This window comes from Quercus lobata, chromosome 3 (assembly GCF_001633185.2).
Source record: "Quercus lobata isolate SW786 chromosome 3, ValleyOak3.0 Primary Assembly, whole genome shotgun sequence".
Classification (NCBI taxonomy): Eukaryota; Viridiplantae; Streptophyta; class Magnoliopsida; order Fagales; family Fagaceae; genus Quercus; species Quercus lobata.
In genome coordinates, this window is record NC_044906.1 from 27,240,935 (window position 1) to 27,261,305 (window position 20,371).

Below are 20,371 nucleotides of genomic sequence, written 5' to 3' on the forward strand. Positions count from 1 at the left end.
TCCAAAATTTTCCTGTGTCCAAGTGTTTCTTCTAGCATTGATGATTGAACAAACTGGCTAGCGAGATTCCGAAAATATCTAGGATTTCCTATTGTGGCAGATGATAGAAATGCCAAAGCCTTAAGAGTTCATTCTAGAAAAAATTAGTGACATGCTTAACGGGTGGAAATGGAGACTACTTTCATTAGCTGGTAAGGTCACCCTGGTCAATATAGTTACTTCAGCTATCCCTCCATATCCGATGCAAAGCATATAACTTTCATATGAGGAAAAGCGAAAGCCCATCCCATTAGTTTGAAAGTGGCTACTGCCTACTAGGCCCAAAGATGAAGGAGGTCCTGTTATTAAAAGATGAAAGAATAGGTGTAAAGTCCTCCTAGACAAACAAAATGGGCATATCCTCAATGAAAACAAAAAACTCAATGGGCTCCAATTCTCTCTCTTTTTTTGGAGAGAAAAAGATAGAAATGGGCTCCAATTCTGGAAGCCTAATACTTGCCCAAAAACAACTGGGCTAACCCAAAATGAAGACCTGAAGCCTCGATACCTTTGTTAAAAAAAGGGTTGGGTTGGGTTGGGTTATAAGAAATGGATCCAAATTTTCATTTTATGGTTAGCTTGCCATGACAGTCTTAATGCCCATAGTAATTTTCATATTTTGAAAGTGTTGACAGTGATACCTGCCCACTTTGCCTTAGAGCATTTACATTGGTGGAGCCATACTTTTAGCAATTTGGCTCCACCAAAACCTACTTTATTTATTAGAGTAATTACACTAAACCTACCTGTGATTTGGCCGAAAATCACTTTACTTATCTGTGATTTGAAAAGTATCACTTAACCCACCTGTGGTATATTCTGTTTGATTTTTGTAACCCACCTCTGTTAAAATCAGGGGTAAATAAGTATTTTTACTCAAATTTTATATCTCTCTCCTTTCAAAACAAAAAATAGTACAAAAATGCAAGACAAATAAGATCAAAAAGTGGTATTGGTCTCTCTCTCAATTCACATAAATCTTGAACATGAAGAACATAAATCATTAAACCCAGATTTTTTTTTTCCTTCATATTCCCAAGTTCTCTCAAACTTTCTCACCAACAATATAACTATAAAAGAAATCAAACTCTTCAATCTTAGTCTTAAACACCCATTTGGCTTAACTTTTAGTAAGCCTCTCATCTTTACAAGAACCTCAACAACATAAATCACAAAACCCAGAATTTCTTTCTCCTTCCCAATCGAAAACAAATCAAAAGTTTCAACATTTACACAGCAATATAAAGCTCAAACAGCACAAACTACAATAACCAATATTTTTTTCCCTTTTATTTTCTTGAAAACCAAACAAAGAGAGAAAATTGAATAATGGGTATGAGTTAAACTTCAAAAAAAAAAAAAAAAAAAAAAGCGCTTACCAACATACAAGGACGATTTGGAGAAGAACCAAAACCTCTACCTTTCTTTTCTCTCTATTGTGAACCCATAACCATATCCACCAATAACCACTGGCCACTGAGATTTCTGCAAAAAAAATAAAGCAAACCCAAATGCAAAAACCAACAAAACCCACAAATGGTGACACAAAACCACCAAATGGAGAGCCACAACCCATTATAAAAACACGTGTTTTCTCCCCCTAGCTTTGATGCAAAACTTGTGTTTTCTCCCCCTCCAAACACTCCAAACCACGAAGAACATGTTGATCTCGCCAGAGGTCTCTCTCTTGAAAATTTTCTGAGTTTTGAGTGTTTTGATTCGCGTTATGTTGTGTTTTGGGGTAAGAGGTGTTTTCGTAATGATTGAGCCTCAGGTGGGTTACAGAGATTGACGGAAACATACCACAGGTGGGTTAAGTGATACTTTTCAAACCACAGATAGGCAAAGTGATTTTCACCCAAACCATAAGTAGGTTATGTATAATTACCCCTTATTTATTTTACCTTTTCACTTTACAAAATAAGTGGTTTTATTTTAATTTTTTAACACAATAAAATAATATAAATAACACAATAAAATAATATATCCACTTTAATAAAATAATATATTCACTATAATAAACAACAACCACCACCACCACCACCACCACCGGTCAACCACCACTTCACACAACCCACCACCACCACCACTACCACTACCACTACCCATAGCCAACATCATGGCATAACCACCATCACAGTTGCCTCAAGCTCAACCAAAAAACTAGCAACTAAAAAAAAAAAAAAAAAATCACCCTCAAGATACCCAAGCCAAGAGTACACAATACACAAAATTAGAAATCTTAAAACCCAAATATGCAATCCAAAGAGACTCACATATCAACCACACACCACGACCCCAACAACCTACCCATGAACCTAGCAGTGGAGTGGAGGTGAGGGAAGAGGAGCGCCAACCATTTCAGCATTGAGATCCTCATCGAAACCACCCACAAACCGTTTCGGCACTGAACCCAACCATTGTCGAGCTTAGTCTCACTGTTTTGACACCAAGATCCTCACCGAAATCAACACCGACGATCCAACCACACCACAGCCCACATCCCACCGATGAACTTAGCCAGCCAGCCACCCTCAAGACCGATCTACCCACCACCACAAACCCACCCACAAGAGGGAGATGAGGGAGGCGCTAGAGAGGGGAAAAAAAATGAGAAGGAAAAAAAAAAAGAATAAAGGAGAGAAGCCAGAGAGAGAGAAAGAAAGAAGAAGAGAAAATTTTTTTTAATGAGAGAAAGAATAATAAAAAAATTTTACCTTCTTACTACGATGCATAACTTTAGATGGCTATGCACTATAGATGAGGAGCTAAAATTTTTAAGTTTAGCTATAGCTCACTTTTTAAAATTGGTGGTGCTAAAAATAGCTATATAGCACCTCTAATGCTAGTGCTCTTAGCCACACACTAAAACCATTCTCCATATCCTTAAGGATTGTAGTAGGGTGAGACCTATTTGGGAGCAAGCAGGACTACCTCTAAGCTTGGCATTTCACCAATAGCCTCACAGTGCCAACCCTAGGCCTAGGCCATGGCCTAAGGCCCCCTACCATAGAAAGGCCCCCAATTATAGGGGTAGTAAGGTTTTTTTTTTTAATTAAAGAAAAAATGTGAGTTAGGTGTAATTTTTTTTCCCACTCTTAAGAAGGCCTAAATTATTAGAGTTATGTTAGTATATTACAAGTTTTATTACATAGGTCCTATAAATTAATGTGCTAGTAATTCAATACTCATTGATTCTTTTGTTGAAGAGTCACCTCATTACCACATTAGTTTGTAAATTCTTTGTAGTAAAATTTGTAGTAAGTTTAGCATTTTCTTTCACCATTAAATGAATGGAAAATGCTAAAGTTAATACAAATTTTACAATAAAAAAATTACAAATTGATGTGACAAGAATATGATTGGTATCACTTAAACAATATAATAAATGAATATTTAAATCACATTTTTTTTATTGGTGATCTGCCAATTTGTAGTTTGTAAAACGTATATAGTAAGTACCATTAGCTCACTTTGGGTGAATTAGTCATATTAATAAGTAAGAATTAATAATAGATTTAAAAATATATATAATTAAAAAAAAACTAAATATTATTTAAGTGATATTTAAAAGTAAAGAGACCCTATAAAATTTTTACCTTAGGCCTCGCCCTGTAGCCTCAAGTTAAAGAACTGGATCAAATCAAACACCTCACCGCTTTTGGTTTCAACTCTCATTGCTTTGGTCAATGGGAAAACGTTATTTACTGTGGTGTGTTGGAAAATATGGGCGGGTATAAACAAGCTTGTCATGAAGGGTGTACCGTTCAATGCTGGGGAAAAATACAAATCATCGAAGTCCGCAAGTCAGTGGCACTCGAAATTTCGCATTCGAGTTCTCAAGTGTAAGAAATATTTGTAATTTTTACCACCGGACCTTGTGCCTGAGTGGTACCCGGGCCTTAGTGCCCTGTCAAGCTCGGGGTTCGATCCCCCTATAAACCAATTACCCAGCAATTAAAAAAAAAAAAAAAAAAAGAAATATTTGTAATTTTTTATTACATAGATTTCTTACCCATCGGGTATTTTCAAAGTCAATACTGATATTATTAGACATTGGATTGGCAGGACTTGGGGGGAGGCTAATACAGGATTTTGAAGGCAAATGGACATTAAGCCTGGCCTTTGATCTTCGCATTTCCTACCTCAAATGGGAGGTGGAAGCCTAGGATGTTCTCACTTAAGTCAAGAATGGTTCCAAACAAATTAAAAATTCTCACATACATAATTGTCAGTTCCTGATGAATAAATTCACAATGTGCAACATCGTAGAGTGTCACGGAGAAGACAGCCATTATGCACAGACTTCATAACAGGTTGACAGATCTGTAAGCTGAAAATATTGCATATTTTGGTAGGAGTTGAAAATGTTGCTATGCCTATGGTAGGGACATTCCCAGTAGACCATGTCATGATTCAGAAACAACGTGAGATGATGAGTTCTAAAACTTAACAAAGAATTGCCACCATGATGTAATATTTTGCATTTCATAATAGAAGAATAGCTGGACAACACAGTCCCCTCCACCCTATTTTGCTAAATCATTAGTCACCAGCTAATAATACTAAATAAAAAGGCGTGAGGCAACTCATGAAAAGTGACCTGTTACTGTTAGCTAGCCTTTGTAAAGTCGACCACACCCATAAAGGAATCCTTTTATCAAACATTTTGGCCTCTCTATTTTTTTAACAAAAAGTTAGCTGACCATTTCAGATGAAGAAAAGCTAATCTTTTCACATCGGACTTCATTCCATAAGAAGCTTTTCCTTCGCAAAAGGAATAAAGACAATAGATTTAAATGTTGTGTAACTTATAGTGCCGATTAATTAGATTGGGGGAAAAAACGAAACAAACAAACCCACAGCTCGTTGAGCAATGCTAGAACAGCAAAATAAACCAATTGGCAAGTAAACTTTCTCGGTTTGTTGCTTCCTTAAGGCATTAACAAGGGTAGGTCAAAGTAGAGAATCAGAGACTGTGAAGATACGGACTGAACAATACAGGTATCATTATGATATTAATGATTCAAATTCTCAGGGCCTGTCAAATCTCCATCTCCATTATACAACCAAATGCTTATACCAGGCAAGAGTATGCATTTGCACACTAGTTCAGGAAAATTGGACAGATTAATGGTCAACTTATGCTAATCCAACATTCAGAAGTACTCCACGTCTCCCAATGGAGTAATGCATAAAATCACATTTACTTACAGCCACAAGCCCACTACACCATCTGAATTTGCTGATAACCTAAATGGCTAACTCACTTTTTTTTATAAGTAAAAATGGCTAACTCACATTAATTTTATAAGTAAAAATGGCTAACTCACATTAAATTGGAAAGAACAAAATGTGAATCAGAACTGTTACAAATAGCTTGGTCTATCAAGTCTGCTGCCTTACCAGAAAGGCAGTGAAACAAGAATCTTACTAAGATGTTATAGGGAAGGAAGAAACAAGTGTAGTGAATATAGAATCTCCAAACTAGCAGAACAATCTCCTAATCCCTGACAAAAAAACTGAAAGAAATGCACACCTCATCAACTTATATGTAGCATTTTAAATACTCCTCTCAAATGCCCTAGTCTACCACATTTCTTAGACAATTCTTTGCACTTTTAAAACTTCTTAGATAATTCTTTGCAGTTTAATAATTCAGACAAGAATATTCCTCCCCAACTCCCTTTGATCATTTGACATTCTAGCGCAGAACAAGCTGTTTCCTGTTTGCTACTGAGCAATAAGCTTTTACAATTGGAAAAAAAAAAAAAAAAAAAAAAACCACGTAGGTATAGTTTCAAAATCTATGTAAAGGGTAATACACCCCCTTTTAGCTAAAGCAAAATGCTCTAAAAATCATTTGATACAAATTGGAAACCACAGTGAAAGAAATGAGTAACTGCAAAGCGACAAGGAGTAACCAATAGATAACCAAAGGTTCATTTTGCAATTAAATATCACATAAAAAGTCACAAGCATCCAAATATTCAGTGAGTACAGCTCTCAAATTTTCAAACTCAAGAGGTCCTACAAAGAAATGCAAGAGAATTCTGATAAGGAAAGAAAAAAGAAGAGTAAAAAAAATAAAGGCATAGATTCAATAGGCAGGAAATATCATCATTGGAGAGAAAAGCCAAGTACAATAAAATATCATTGTGTGGAAATATAGTCCCACCCAGGTCACTGAATTTCATATCAACACCTATGCAAAAGGGCCAATATACCATTTGAAAGGAGGCCATTCAGATTGTATTGAATGACCAGCAACCAGTACCAACAAAGCTGGCATCAAATTTCATATTGATATGAAGTGAACATGCTAAAGCAAGTAAATAACACAGCCAACATGCCATAGAACAGTACTTTGCACAAGACTTTAAACTGGTTGCTTAATCACTTGATTTAAATTTCCCTATAACTAGAGAGACAAACATTTTTTTCCCCAGATAAGTATTACTAAAGAGAAACACAAAAATTTCCAGTTTCAAAATACATCACCACCCGTATTCAACCTTAAATCACTTTACAAACTATTTTCCATACCAATGACTCCCAAAATAAAAAAGCAGAACGATCACCTGCACTATGATGCCGTAAACAAACACACCCTATTCGAACTCGAAGATTCCACAGTCCCACTTTGCAGCATGAAGTTGCACCTTATTTCCCAAAAGATCCCAGCTGAAAACTAACCAAAGAAATCAATACGAAAGATCCATTCCAACAGAGATAATACCATTGGCAACCAGTTTTCTTTAACAACCCACCTCCTCCCAACCCACACCACCACCAAAACATGAACAAAATCACACAATAAGCAAATTCAAATCAAACTCCTAAACACCAATAACTGCTAAAGAATCCTCAAAATCCTACAATATCAACTTCAGACCAAGTCACCATAAACCAGTTGCCAATGCTAAATTCTGAAAATTTCAAAATATACCCATTTCAGATAAAACCCCAAATACCTCAAATCCAATGAGAAATTGTCGAAATTCCAAAAGACCCATTTCAAATCCCACGAGGAATCTTCAAAATTCCAAAAAACCCATTTCAGAACACACCCCAAAAACCTCGAATCCAACAAAGACCAGGTCAAAATTTCATGAATTAACAAGCATTCAACGAAGTCTCAAATCCGAGTATACGGAGTTCTGAGCGGCTGACTATCATGGCCCCCCACAACCGAGAGCAATCCACCTTCCACAGCGCTTTCCTCGTCGAGAAACAAGTCCTCAGTGCCACGAAACGCGGCGTGTAACCCAACAACAACAACCCCAACAATCAGAGACACCAAAACATTCAATCCCACATCGGTCAACACCAGAGCTATGACAGTCACAACTCCCAGCACACCCAATACGACACGGTCGTCTAGCGTCTGACCGAAAACGACAACTGGGTTGGGTCTATCGAAGTAGAGGAAGAACCAGGCGACGAAGACGAGGAGAAAAACGATCATGGAAACTGGGTGCCACAGGAGGCTGAGGAAGAGGATGAAGAGAGTGACCATGGCGTAGTTCACACGGAAGTGGTAGAAGTTCTGCTTGATGCGTGAAAGGGCATCTGAGTACGAGTAAGGGAGAGAGAAGGAGGAGAATGGTGTGAAAAGCTCCGCCCATGGGCGGCGCGTGGCTACCAGGGTTCGGGTGGCGCGCGTCGCGCGTGCGATGAAGGTTAAGGAGGTCGGCGAAGTGGGAGGTGGCTGTGTGGTGGTGGTGGTGGTGGTGGCGCCATAACCCGCGGGTGATTTCAGAGACATTGCTGGTGACTTTGTGAATACGAATGGGATTTTTTCTTTTTTTGGCTTTTTGGATCTCAAAGTTTGAGTGAGAGGAATTCCTTTTAAGCAAAGGATTCTCTCAGGGAAAAGTGAAGAGTTGAATGAGAGGGAAATGAAAATGGTTTCTTTGGGGCTGCTTTTATATGGTTTTTGCATTTCATGAAATGGACTTTTTGAATTTTTATTTATTTTTATTGAATTTGAGCTAATAATGTTTTTTTTTTTTTTTGGAATAAAATGTTTTGTGTCCTAATATTATTGAAATCTAAAAACTTACAACTTACAATGCCCAAAATTTTTTTTTTTTAATTAGTTCAATTGATTAAATTTTTAATGATTGAATAAAAAATCTAAAATTCAATTATTTTTACACAAAAAATTGATTAGTATCTTGATCTGATAATAAAAATATATTATCAAGAGCAGACACTATAAATTGAAATTCTCTCAAAAATGAAGAAAAAAAAAAAAATAAAGCTTTGCGATTGCAGTTTCTTTTTTAGCTTATCTGCATAGTGCACAGTATTTATTAAATGATATTTCTTTAAAAAATATGTGACAAAAAACTAAAAAAAAAATAATTATATTATTTGCAAGAAAAAAAAGTTAAGACAATGACCTAAACAGACATTAAACCAACATTTAATAAAAATTAATATTTTTAAAAAATAAAATGATAATGTTACTACAACTCTTTTTTATTTTATCTAAGATAGAATTCTATTCTAATAACTGTGATTGGTTAGTGACACATCACTCTTATAAAAAAAAAAACCACAGAATTTTTTTTTTCTTCATTTAATGTATAGTTGATGGTTTGTTTCCTCTATGTTCAAGTTTTAGAGTGTAGTAGAATTCACGGAAGCTAGAAAATCACTCACTCTTTCTTTCTCAATCAACAAAACAAAATTGAAATTAGTAAATTGAAAATGTTATAAAAAAAAGTGTCAAACCTATCTTTTTTTTCTTTTTTCTTTTTTGGTGCTTATTGCTGGAAATTTTGCCACTCTCTCCATTTAAAGCACATAAAGTAGTTTAAAAAAAAAAAAAAAAAACTTTTTTGTACTTGCGTTGGATATTCTTCTCCGCTCCTTTCAAATTTGGCTCCACTGTGGATTTGAGCTAACACCTCTCTCTCTCTCTCTCTCTCTCTCTCTCTCTCTCTCTCTCTCTCTCTCTCTCTCTCTCTCTCTCTCTCTCTCTCTCTCTCTCTCTCTCTCTCTCTCTCTCTCTCTCTCTCTCTCTCTGTGCTTGTTTTTATAAGTGAAAAGTATCTTTACCTTGTGTTTGTTTTACCTTGGTAGGATAAAATGGAGTTATTCCATCACTCCTGTTTAGCTTAGAGCATTCCCATCAACACTTCTAAAAAATTTAGCATTTATCATCTCAAAGATTAATTTTATAATATATAACACATCATTTTACGATATCTATACCATCAAAATTTCTATTTTTTTTAATACTCCATTTAAATATTCTTCCTTTATTATTTTTTATTCATTTTTATTTTTATTTTTCCTCTCTCTCTACTCTGTCTCTCTCTTTATTAAACAAATATATATATATATATATATTTTTATATTTTTTAACAATCTTGCTAAAGTGCACTGCTATCTCTAGCAACCCACTGTAGCTGGATTGCAAAATGAATAGGAATTAAGAGCTTTGATGGAGTATGCTTTTTGATCTTTTGATGCTAAATTTTAGAATTTATAGCATTTGAGAGTGTTGATAAGAATGCTCTAAGCTTTTACACAATCTATATTCATTATTTTGATTGTTTTTCACTATTTTTATATAACTCGTTATGTCATTTATATTTTGGGGAGGTGTAGCATGGGTTTTATGAAAATATATATATATATATATATATATATATTTATAAATAATAGAGGTGGTCACGTCTACAATTCTTTCTTTGATTTTTATTATTTTTATTATATTATTTTTGTTTTATTAGATAAAACTTCGCCTTTTTTTTTTTTTTTTATTGATGGTAATATAGGTGTTGTTATATATATAGGGTTAGGTTCAAGTTACACCTGGTGTAACTCTAAGCAATGTTACACCACTCAATATTTTTTAATTAGATGCGAATATTGACAAATCCACCATTAGATTACATTATCTTTGTATATTTTTTATGAAATGGGTTTAAGTTATACCTAGTGTAATTCTACAAAAGTTACACCTTTTTTAGACCGTAGATTTTTAAAATATTTAATGGTTAAAAAAAAAATCATTAAATATGATTGCTTCCACCTTATTATCTAATTAATACTAGCATTCTCCCTCTCTCTCTCTCTCTCTCTCTCATTTATTGCTTTCCAAGAGATAATATTTTTTTCAACACAACCTAAACAAAAAAAAATCTAATTTTCTGGTTAGACTGCGTTGAAGCAGCAGATAACCTTTTTTTTCTTTTTTCTTTTTTATCAGATAACTTTAAAAAAAAATTACGGCGAAGATAGAAGTATATATGTGTAAAAAAAAAACTGAGTTTGAACACAGGGGCCACCCCGGTGGGCCATGGCTGCCAAACACCAGTAAACAAAACAAAAGAAAAATTCCATAAAATTTTTTTTAAAATAAACTTCCTATTGGCCCTTAAAAAAAAAAGACCATAAAATTTTGAAAGGTAACAAGTCTAGAGGACCTGAAATCACCACGTAATGTCCGAGGATGATGTTCTTTTCTCCAAAGCCAGCCCAAAGGATGCCTCAGCAATCGTTGATTGCCCTGAAAAGTAATGTAGATGGTTGGGCCAATGCTTGAATCAAAGTAAATCAGGAGTTTTCTTCTCAAAACGCACTCTTCTTCAATCCTGTAGAACAATAAAGCAAACCCACCAAATGAAAAAGCTCAAAGTTGATGCTATATACTTGGTTGCACCAATGTTTCTCTCCAAAGACGCTACAAAAGATTCTATATTCCTTGAAGATTTTAAATTTCTTTTTTGGTAAGACTGCGTTGAAGCAGCAAGTCCAGAAGGTCTACCTTTCAAAATTTTATGGTCTTTTTTTTTTTTTTAAAGGACCAATTGGAATTTTTTTTATGGAACTTTTGTTTTGTTTTGTTTACTGGTGTTTGGCAGCCATGGCCCACCGGGGTGGCCCCTATGTTCAAACTAAGTGTTTTCTTTGTTTTTTTTTTTTTTTTTTACACAAATATATACTTTTATCTTCCCCGTAAATTTAAAAAAATATATATATATCTGATGAGATAAAGTTATCTGATAAAAAAAAAAAAAAAGTTATCTGCTGTTTCAACGCAGTCTAACCAAAAAATTAGATTTTTTATTTAGGTTGTGTTGAACAAAATATTATCTCTTAGAAAGCAATAAATAAGGAGAGAGAGAGAGAGAGAGAGAGAGAGAGAGAGAGTGCTAGTATTAATTAGGTAATAAATAGAGTTATATCAGATGTAACTTGAACTCGACTCATTCTTTATACTTGCAAAATTTCAAGGTGATCAAAAATTAATATCCATGACATCAATCAATCGTTAAAATTCAAATTTTTGTAGTTTAAAATAATGTATAAAATATGAGTTTATGGATCAAATGGTAAATAACATCCGACTAATATGAAAATTGACATGCATGTAAAGAACAAATAGAACATGTAATTTTATGGTTGGATTTTCAAAATATTAATTTAATAACAAGTTATTGGGTGCTATAACATTGTTTAGAGTTACACTAGGTGTAACTTGAACCCAACTCATATATATATAGTTGTTAACAAATTAAAAAATAAAATTTGTGAAAAAAATTCAATTAACTATATGTGGGGCCAAGGAATTTGACAACCCCGGCCCACTTTGTACTGGGCCCAAGGCCCGCGCCGAGGAGGGAGAAATAGCCGAGGACGGACAAAGAAAGCCCAAAGGGCCTAGAAACGTTGCTGAGGACAATCCTGCTCTTAGCATCCCAAATCCCAAGAGGAGGGAACAGCACACCGGCAAAGGCAGCCTCCCAGGGCGCCCCCAGGAGAAGGATAAGTACAGTAGGATATCCATAGACATATGGTGCAGGAGCAATCCAATGAGAAACTGTAACATCCGCATTGAATGTACTCAGCTAACATTCTGGCCGCATTAATGAAAAAATGACCCCTGAACAGTGCGGCCTTAGTTGCCGCAACTCAGAGGATTTGGGAAGATGGCTGATGAAACGAGCACTCAAGTAGTGACCTGTATGATCAACAGATGGAGGGCCAAGATCGACTGGAAAGAAGTATATAATGTGAGAGACCCTCCAAAAAAGGGGGATCGCGGAAAAAGAGCAAAAAGAGAGAAAAGGAAGGAAGTTGTGACAGTCTGTATGATCTTGAAAACCCCTGTAACCTAGTACTGAATGAAGAAGAAGAAGAATACTTAGTTCCTCGAACGAAACGCCCGAGGACAAAATCTCATACTTCAACCCATTTCCTTGTTACTCAACCCACACCTAACTGTGTCTAGTGATTGTGGTTCGGACTAAAACCTAATTCTTAAACTCATTCTCTAAAAATTCATTGTATTGGGCTAGTTGGGCTTGAGACCTTTCGTCCAATAGGAGGAGCGCTCAAACTCAGTCCCTACACTATATATCTAATTGCTAGTTAATAAATATAACATGTTATGAAAGATTAAGCGAATTAACTATATTATTAATATAAAAGAGATGTTAGATAACTTGAATAAAAAAAATTAATTAGTTGTTTTCATCTAAACAAGCATGTTGAATAAATTTTATATAAAATTTTCTTATTTAATGGACATTTAAATATGTAAAAACTTTAATTTAGTTATTACCTTATGCCTTAAAATTCATTGAGTTGGCCCTAAATGAAAAAGATCCCATCACATTGAAATGGAGGGAATTTGGATCCTTCATTTTTTGTTTTCTTTTTTTAATTATTTCTCTCTCTTTTCATATCATAATTGCAATCCACTTTATTCTTTTATCCTTGGGATATGCAAATAATGAATAAAATATGCATATACACAGTTATTGTTTGGGCTCAAAATTCGAAAGGCTCAAAAAAGTATTGAGCTTGGATCAAAGTCCACGACAATTTATTTATAGAGGTGAGTTTCTTGACCAATAGTTGAATTTTGAACAATAATTCCTATCTAAGGATCTATATTAGACAAGTGATATGGTGAGAATTGATAATGACATAAGTTCTTTATTTCTTCTTCCTTGAAATAACCGAGGAGCTTTTACACTTGGCAAAATACAAGATTAAGCTCTATTCTCTCTTTTTCTTAGGATTCGATCCCTATTCATTGGGGATCTCTTCCCTTTTATAGTATCCCAGCTTTGATCTTAGCCCTCCACTTGGATGGTTGATGGTCTTTCATGAAGATACTTGTCTCATCCTTCTTTTCCCTCCTTTTGAGGCCTTGTTAAGCAAGTAACAGGCTATGAAGGCACTATTCAGGTGTCATTCGGTCATTAATGTGGCATGCTTGATTGGTACCGTGCATTAAATGCATAGGTGATGGTATATTTGGAAGTTTTCTTTGCCACCTAATTAGGACAGTTATTGTTACCTTCCTTGGGCTAAGACATGCAACTTGACTTCGAACATTTCACACCCTCCTCAGCTCATTCATCTCCACAATCTTTCCTCAGACCTATTTCCTCCTTAGGCATCTTTCTCCTCGGCAGGGCCTACACGACCATTCAAAACATTTAGTTGGGCTTATTTTATATTTAGGCTAAAGCCCAATTCTATTACGAGCCCTTTTGGTCCTCGCAGCTAAAATTTACGTACAAAGCTGCAATAGCTAATAGTGAAAATGAACCATAGATACATAAATTTACATGCAATGATGGGTGATTTTTAAAGTTGATTGGCCAAGATTTTGCATTTAGGTTATTTTACATGAACTGGTGCAAGTGCTATTACAAAGCCTAAGGCATTTTCCACCTACTAGGCTGTCCTAATTAGTAATCATGACTCATGGGTGGCCTATCCATTGATCATTATCATCCTCTCTCTTTCTCACAATCCTTTTCCATTTTCGCCTCTCCTTTAGTGTTACTATATAAGCCCAAATCCTCTTGCATTTACTCTCGTTTCCACTTTAGGAGTGCCTCCTATTAATTAAATAGTTGTCTCATTTATTGTGCCAACTATTCACCAACTCCTCATCACTCCTTTTTCCTTTTGAAAAAGTAATATTATGGAGTACAGACACAAACTATTTTACAAATATTTTACAAATTGCTGATATAACATACTTTACGTCAATTTTTTAATGACTAAAATTCCACATAAGATATTAACAAACTCAAATTATAAAAAAATAAATAAAAATAAAGAACCTCAAACTTCTCTGCCTCCCTCCCTCCCTCCAATCCCAAATCTACAAAAATGTGATTATAAAATCCCCAAACCCACCGCTTCCTCTTGCCCATGCCTTCACTCCACCATAAACCGACACACACCGTCCCCACACAAGTCACCGAATTTGTTGCTGGAGCCACCGTGAGATGGTGTTGACAACAATAAGGATTATACTCTGTTTCAGTATTGAAATTTGTTTTTTTATTTACTTAATTCATATGAAAATTTGGTGTAAAGTATTGCAATATCTATGGCCTTGAGGCAATTAATGGATTGTATAAAAATGCGGATGGAATGGGTCGTAATAAGTAATAGCCAAAAAGAATTTTTCTGTATTTTGAGCTTGTGAATAATCATCTGGAGATTTTCTGTGTTTACAAATGTAAATTAAATGTTTGCTCAAATTTGTTTAATTCATATTTTGAGTCTTGCAAGTGGGTTTGATATACCCAAGTGGATGGATTTGAAACAGAGGGCTGCTATTTAGTAATTCATACCAGTTAGGAGTATTTGCAATATAAATCTAATTTTGAGTAACATACTGCTGGGACCTTTGTTCAATCCTGATAAGGATAATTTTGTAATATTAGAACTTACCCATGGCAAGGCGTAGAGTGACACCCCAAATCAACCCGTCAGCCTTGCATCTATCAACACATGACAAATAGTAAGTCTACAAAGCTGACGGGATTAACTTAGGACGGGGATTGAAAGCTGACGCTGCCATGATGAAGGGAGGAACTAGGCTGACGATTCTGACGTAACCCTAACTTGGTCTCCATGCATACGTATAAGGAAATTTCTTGTGCCCCATGCCCAATGTTGATAAAAAAGACTCCTACAAGGAAAGAATTCCGAAAAATACGCTTATGAGGATTCCTATAAGGAAAAGACTTCTAAACCATGGAAAGAGATGTCCACTTTTTTCTACTATAAAAGTCTCAATTCCCTCACTGACTAAGGTACGCATAATTTACCCTGCTCTGGCACTCTAGAGTTGTGAGAAGTTCTAACTTAACTTTCGGAGGGTACTTGGCTGGCATCACACCGGTGCTCTCTATAAGGTTTTCTCTTTTTGTTGTGCAGGTGCTATTTCGAGCACGTGAGGATCCTGTGATTTATTGTTGATTTTTCGGCATCATCAAATCCTATATATTCTAAAGTAAATTTTTGTACCTACTGTTTGCATGAATAGCTTTTATACCCTCAGACTTTGGATTTTGTCATTTGTCTTGTTACTGACTTGATTGTGCAGCAAGATGTGGATGCTAGTGTATTGAAGAAAGTGATAGAACATAGTAGAAGATGGTTGTCCAGTTTATAGATATCTTGAATAAAGAATTTATTCGATGAAGAGAACATACTTTGAATGGGATTGTTTTTCTTTGGGCAATAGACAAGATGACAAGTTTTGTTGTTAATTGCAGGTGTTCATTCCTAGAGGAAGAAGTTTAGTGATTCTGCACTTGTGTTGTACAATAGGTAGGGAAGGAGGCTGATGCTACATTGGAGCTGCATCAACCAAAGAGGAAGCTACTTTTGACTCTCTCAAAGGGTTTTTTTTTTTGGTAGTGTAAATGAAGTAAGCACATTGTATGATTGTGCTTATGGATAGTTGTCAGTCTTTTGTTTTGTAGTCGTCAGTCTTTTTTTTCCAATTGCAATTGTTTTTTTTTTTTTTTTTTCCCCAGTGTTTTTCCTGGTCTTACTGATTTGGTATTCTTATTTTCAACTTTATGGTTTTAGCTATTTTTTGAATATGATAATGAGTTATCCTCTATTCAAGTAGAGGCTTTGTTGTATTATAGGGATGACCCTTGATATGTATTGTTGTATCTGTATCTACTCTAGTTCGTGTTGAAGTAGGTTATGTAATTGTTGACACCCTATTTTGCAACCCGTATTTAACCTCACATGGAGGGTAAAAGGGTAATTTCACATTGGAAATATGCATCTTGATTCTGGTCATTAGATCCTTAATCTTATTTCACCAAAGTGATCCTAATGTTGTAACGATTAAATCGACTGGTCATGAGCCCTAATCGGATCATTAGATTGAAAGTTATCATCAAATCAAGTTTTAATGGCTGAGATGCACTATCACAAATTGAGTCCAACTATATGTGATTATGAACAATTGATTTTAATTGGTTATAAGTATAATCAATTTGAGATCGATGATGTGTCATAATTTGATTGATTAGGACTACATTTTATTGTAGGGTTGCACACACCTAATTAACTAGATAGTTAAACATTAATTATTCAATGAGTAATTTGTGCAATTATTTTTTAATTAGAGCAAATTTGGAACCAATTAAGTCTGAAATGGGAGTGATTGGAGCCATTTAATGTTAATTGGGAGCTAATTTGGGACCTATTGGTGTTAATTGTGCTAAAACCATTTTCTAACAAATGATCTCTGCTCACCATTTCATCGATATCTCTCAGAATATTTTGAATCTGTGAATAAGGTTAATTTTCCCAGAAACTACACATTCGGGGCTTCAATTTGAGCATAAGAATGAGACAATTCCGATCAGAATTGAGGTAGATATGATTTTTCAAAGTTGGCTCTATAAGCTGTTACAGTAGCTACGGGAAAACCGAATTTTGGCTTGCTCCTCACTCTCACCAATCTTTCCATTTAATGCACTAGATTTCCCCCAATGCTAAAATGAGGTCTAGGTTCATGATTCTTTGTCAATCCTCATTAAATGGTCTTCTATTCATATTTCCTCCACCACTACTATATAAACCCCTCATCTCCTTCATTCCAAGACACAAAAAACCCCCCTCTCTTCTCTTCTCTTGAGTTCTAGTGAAGTTGAGTAGTATTGTCATATCTTGGTCTTCCTGTGACTCAAGGTATTGAGTGAGACTCACTCTCCCTCTCCTAACTCTTCTTTTCCTCCACCCTTAGAATCTCCATCAAAAGTCCCCTCCTCCACCATATGGATCTTGCATGAAGGTATAATCCCCTTCCCTAACTGTTTGTTTATGTTGCCATGATGAGAATTTAAGATTAAAGCATGATAATTCTCTTGAATATGTTTGAATGTTCTTAATTGTTCTTATGTGTTCATTACATGTTCTTGGTTGTTCATTACATGTTCATGCATATCACTAGATTTAATCTTAAATCCACATAAAAAATATGAAAAACATGTTTGTTTAATAATTCTTTTAAATCCTTAAATCTAGGTTATCATCATCTACACACATTCACTATAATTTATTTTTCAATTCAAATATATTGCTTAATAAATTAAATTAGAGTTTATCACATGCACACACATTAAATTCAACATGCAAATTGATTGACATATTGGATGATATGATATGAATGTTGGTCACCATAGTCTAGAAGACCAGTTTCACCGGACAAGGTGGGTGCCTAACACCTTCCCACCTTGTAACATAGCCTCCGAACTTAGATCAAGGGTTAGTAGATCAAATACTTATCCATGTAATTTTTGATTTTTAGATTGTAACTAGGAAACAAAGCAATGTACTTTATCTTAGATTGTATTTAGGACCAAAGTCATGTAATTTTCCTATGATCAATGTAAATTCAATTTCAAATTAATAAAATGAAGAATTTTTCAATTATAGTTTTCTTATTTTTCCAATAATTAAATAAGTGGCGACTCCATTGTAAAACCCTTAATTTAAAGGGGAAAATATAATTAGTCGAACCTCCATTTTGAGAGGCAATAATACGACTCCAGCTATTCATGTGGGTTTGGCCCAACATCCTATAAAAACGGGCCGGGGGCGCGGTCTCTCACAGTAATGAACTCAAACACAATGAGTATCAAACATGCCCATCTCTTAATAACATAAATAAAGAGCAATGCTATCCATCCCTTTATTCGTAATTTGACAAAAGATCTTTAAATTGATGCCCATGATGTTGAGCCTACATAAAGAACAAAAGAAAATGTATTAAATTATTTACAAATTCACGTGCCAATAATTGACATAGCTAAATATACATTGTACTAACAATAATTGTAGCAGATCCAATAATTAAAATTAAAGTTGTTTATATGATGTTGTTGTGTTCCATAAACACTAAACTAGTCAGTATTTGGCCCTAGACATCCACTTCCCCAAAATTGATTTGGATGACCCTACAAATACAAATTTCATTAAACAAAACAAAAAAGGTTAAATTAAAAACTCTTAATGAGTATAGCATTGAATAAAAGTTAAGGAATTATTGATAGTTGGTGTACATTGCTTCCTGGAGTGCCTAAATATCTTGGGTTATTACTAGTTACCGGTCTTTGATTAGCTTGCAATCAAATTATATATATTGGCAGAAAACACAAATAAATAGTATAAAATGCTCATTTTCTAAAATACTTTCAATCTCTAACTTTTGCTCATTTTCTTCCTTAACAATGACAATTTCTTCATCTAAAGACATGTTGTCTTCATTCTCTGACAATCACATAATTGTTTCCAATAAAAATACTATTCAATTATATAATAAAAAAAATATAAACTTTAAACTATGTATTGAATTTATAAACATTAAAAATAAAATGACTAAACTATAAAATTAAAATTAAGAAATTTCTTTAAAAAAAAATACAAGTAGTTGAGGAATTACTAGAAGTAGAAGAATTAGAAGTATCAGATAGCATTGTGGGAGCATTAGTCTCAGCCATGGCTCCGGCAGTTTTTGCATAGAATCCAACAACTTGTGTGGCAGTGGCATGAGTCGAAGTGTGGTGGGGTGGAGGCATGGACAAGAGGAAGCGGATTGTGGATTTGGGATTTGAGACTGAAGAGGCAATAAGGGAGGGAGGCAAAGAAGCTTGAGGATTTTAGATTTTTTTCTTTTTTTTTTAATTTGAGTTTGTTAATATCTTATGTGGCATTTTAGTTTTTAAAAAGTTGACATGGAGCATGCCATAGTTTGTAAAATGTTTGTAGAATAGTTTGTGTATAGTATTACTCATTTTGAATTATTCCATAAGTAGCATTCCAAATTTTTTGTTCATTCCTTCGATCCCACTAAGTTAACTCCCAAACTATTGACCCAAAACTTTGACTTTATAAGGATAGAAAATAATAAAAGCATAAACAAGTTAAAAATTTTTGTGCTTAGTAATTTTTCAAATTATAAAAAAAAAAATGTATAAAATAAAATCATTTTCAACATAAATTAATAAATTGTATATTCACATGTAAAATGCATAATTCTTGAACCTCTAATAAAATTATCAAATAATATGAAAAATTGAAAAACTATGATCTTAAAATAAATAAATAAATTTCATTCAAGAGTGACACTTCAGGCTTTCGGATCTTAGGTTCCATTTCTCTTGCCTTCATTTCTTTGAATTATTTTATATTTAAAGTAGCATAATGCATTGAACCGTTCTATTTATTAAATAACTGGATTATCATCCGGTTCAAGGTTATCGAGTCGAACCGGTCGATCTGGTCCGAGTTTGAAAACCTAGCTCATTACTACCTTTTTTTTTTTATCTAAATTGAATTTTCACAACTATGAAATTGGTAGAGAGAACCATCTCACAAAAATATTTCAAACCTGAAAATTGCAACCCCATTATCATGGAAATTATTTTGACTTAGATTCGTTCAAAAAAATACTTAATCCAACATTATCTCAGACTCCTATTTTACTAAAATGTACATTGTTACAACATCTAGAATTGTTTTTGCCCAAAATACCATAACAAAACCAAATGGATACCAATAAATTTCATAAGTTGTGTGGTTGCTTTATCCTTCTCAAAATTTAATAGATTTTGGTTTCCTCCAATTTTTTAAAATTTTTTTTTTTTTAAGTTTTTGGGATTGTAGCTATGTTGTCAACCAATTCATCCATTACTCTCGCAATCAACTTTAATTGAATAAGTTCCTCAAAAAAAAAAAAAAAAAAACTTTAATTGAATAACATTTTGAGAGGATTAGGCAGAGTGCTTTTATAGCTTATGATAATAAAAATTTCATGATTAGAATGGTGCTTTTCATCATCATTGTGTGTTCCCCCATATAATGCGAGAATCATCACCCAACGACTCAAATGAGTCTAAAAGGAAAAAAAAAAAAAAAAATGATGTGGTTGTATAATGGAACTTGTAAACCACGTAAAAGTCCAGTCTAAAAAGATGAATCCTGTATAAATATATTACTCTTTTTACTTTTTCAAATACCAAAA

At 34.3% G+C, this 20,371-nt stretch overlaps 1 protein-coding gene across 1 annotated transcript; it reads right to left on the minus strand.

Moving 5' to 3' along the window:
• Positions 1–6,138: 6,138 nt before the first annotated feature.
• On the minus strand, positions 6,139–7,930 carry LOC115982883 (PRA1 family protein E). The gene has a single exon (XM_031105620.1). The coding sequence runs from the start codon at positions 7,805–7,807 to the stop codon at positions 7,178–7,180; it is 630 nt and encodes a 209-aa protein (XP_030961480.1). The 5' UTR covers positions 7,808–7,930; the 3' UTR covers positions 6,139–7,177.
• Positions 7,931–20,371: the final 12,441 nt, after the last annotated feature.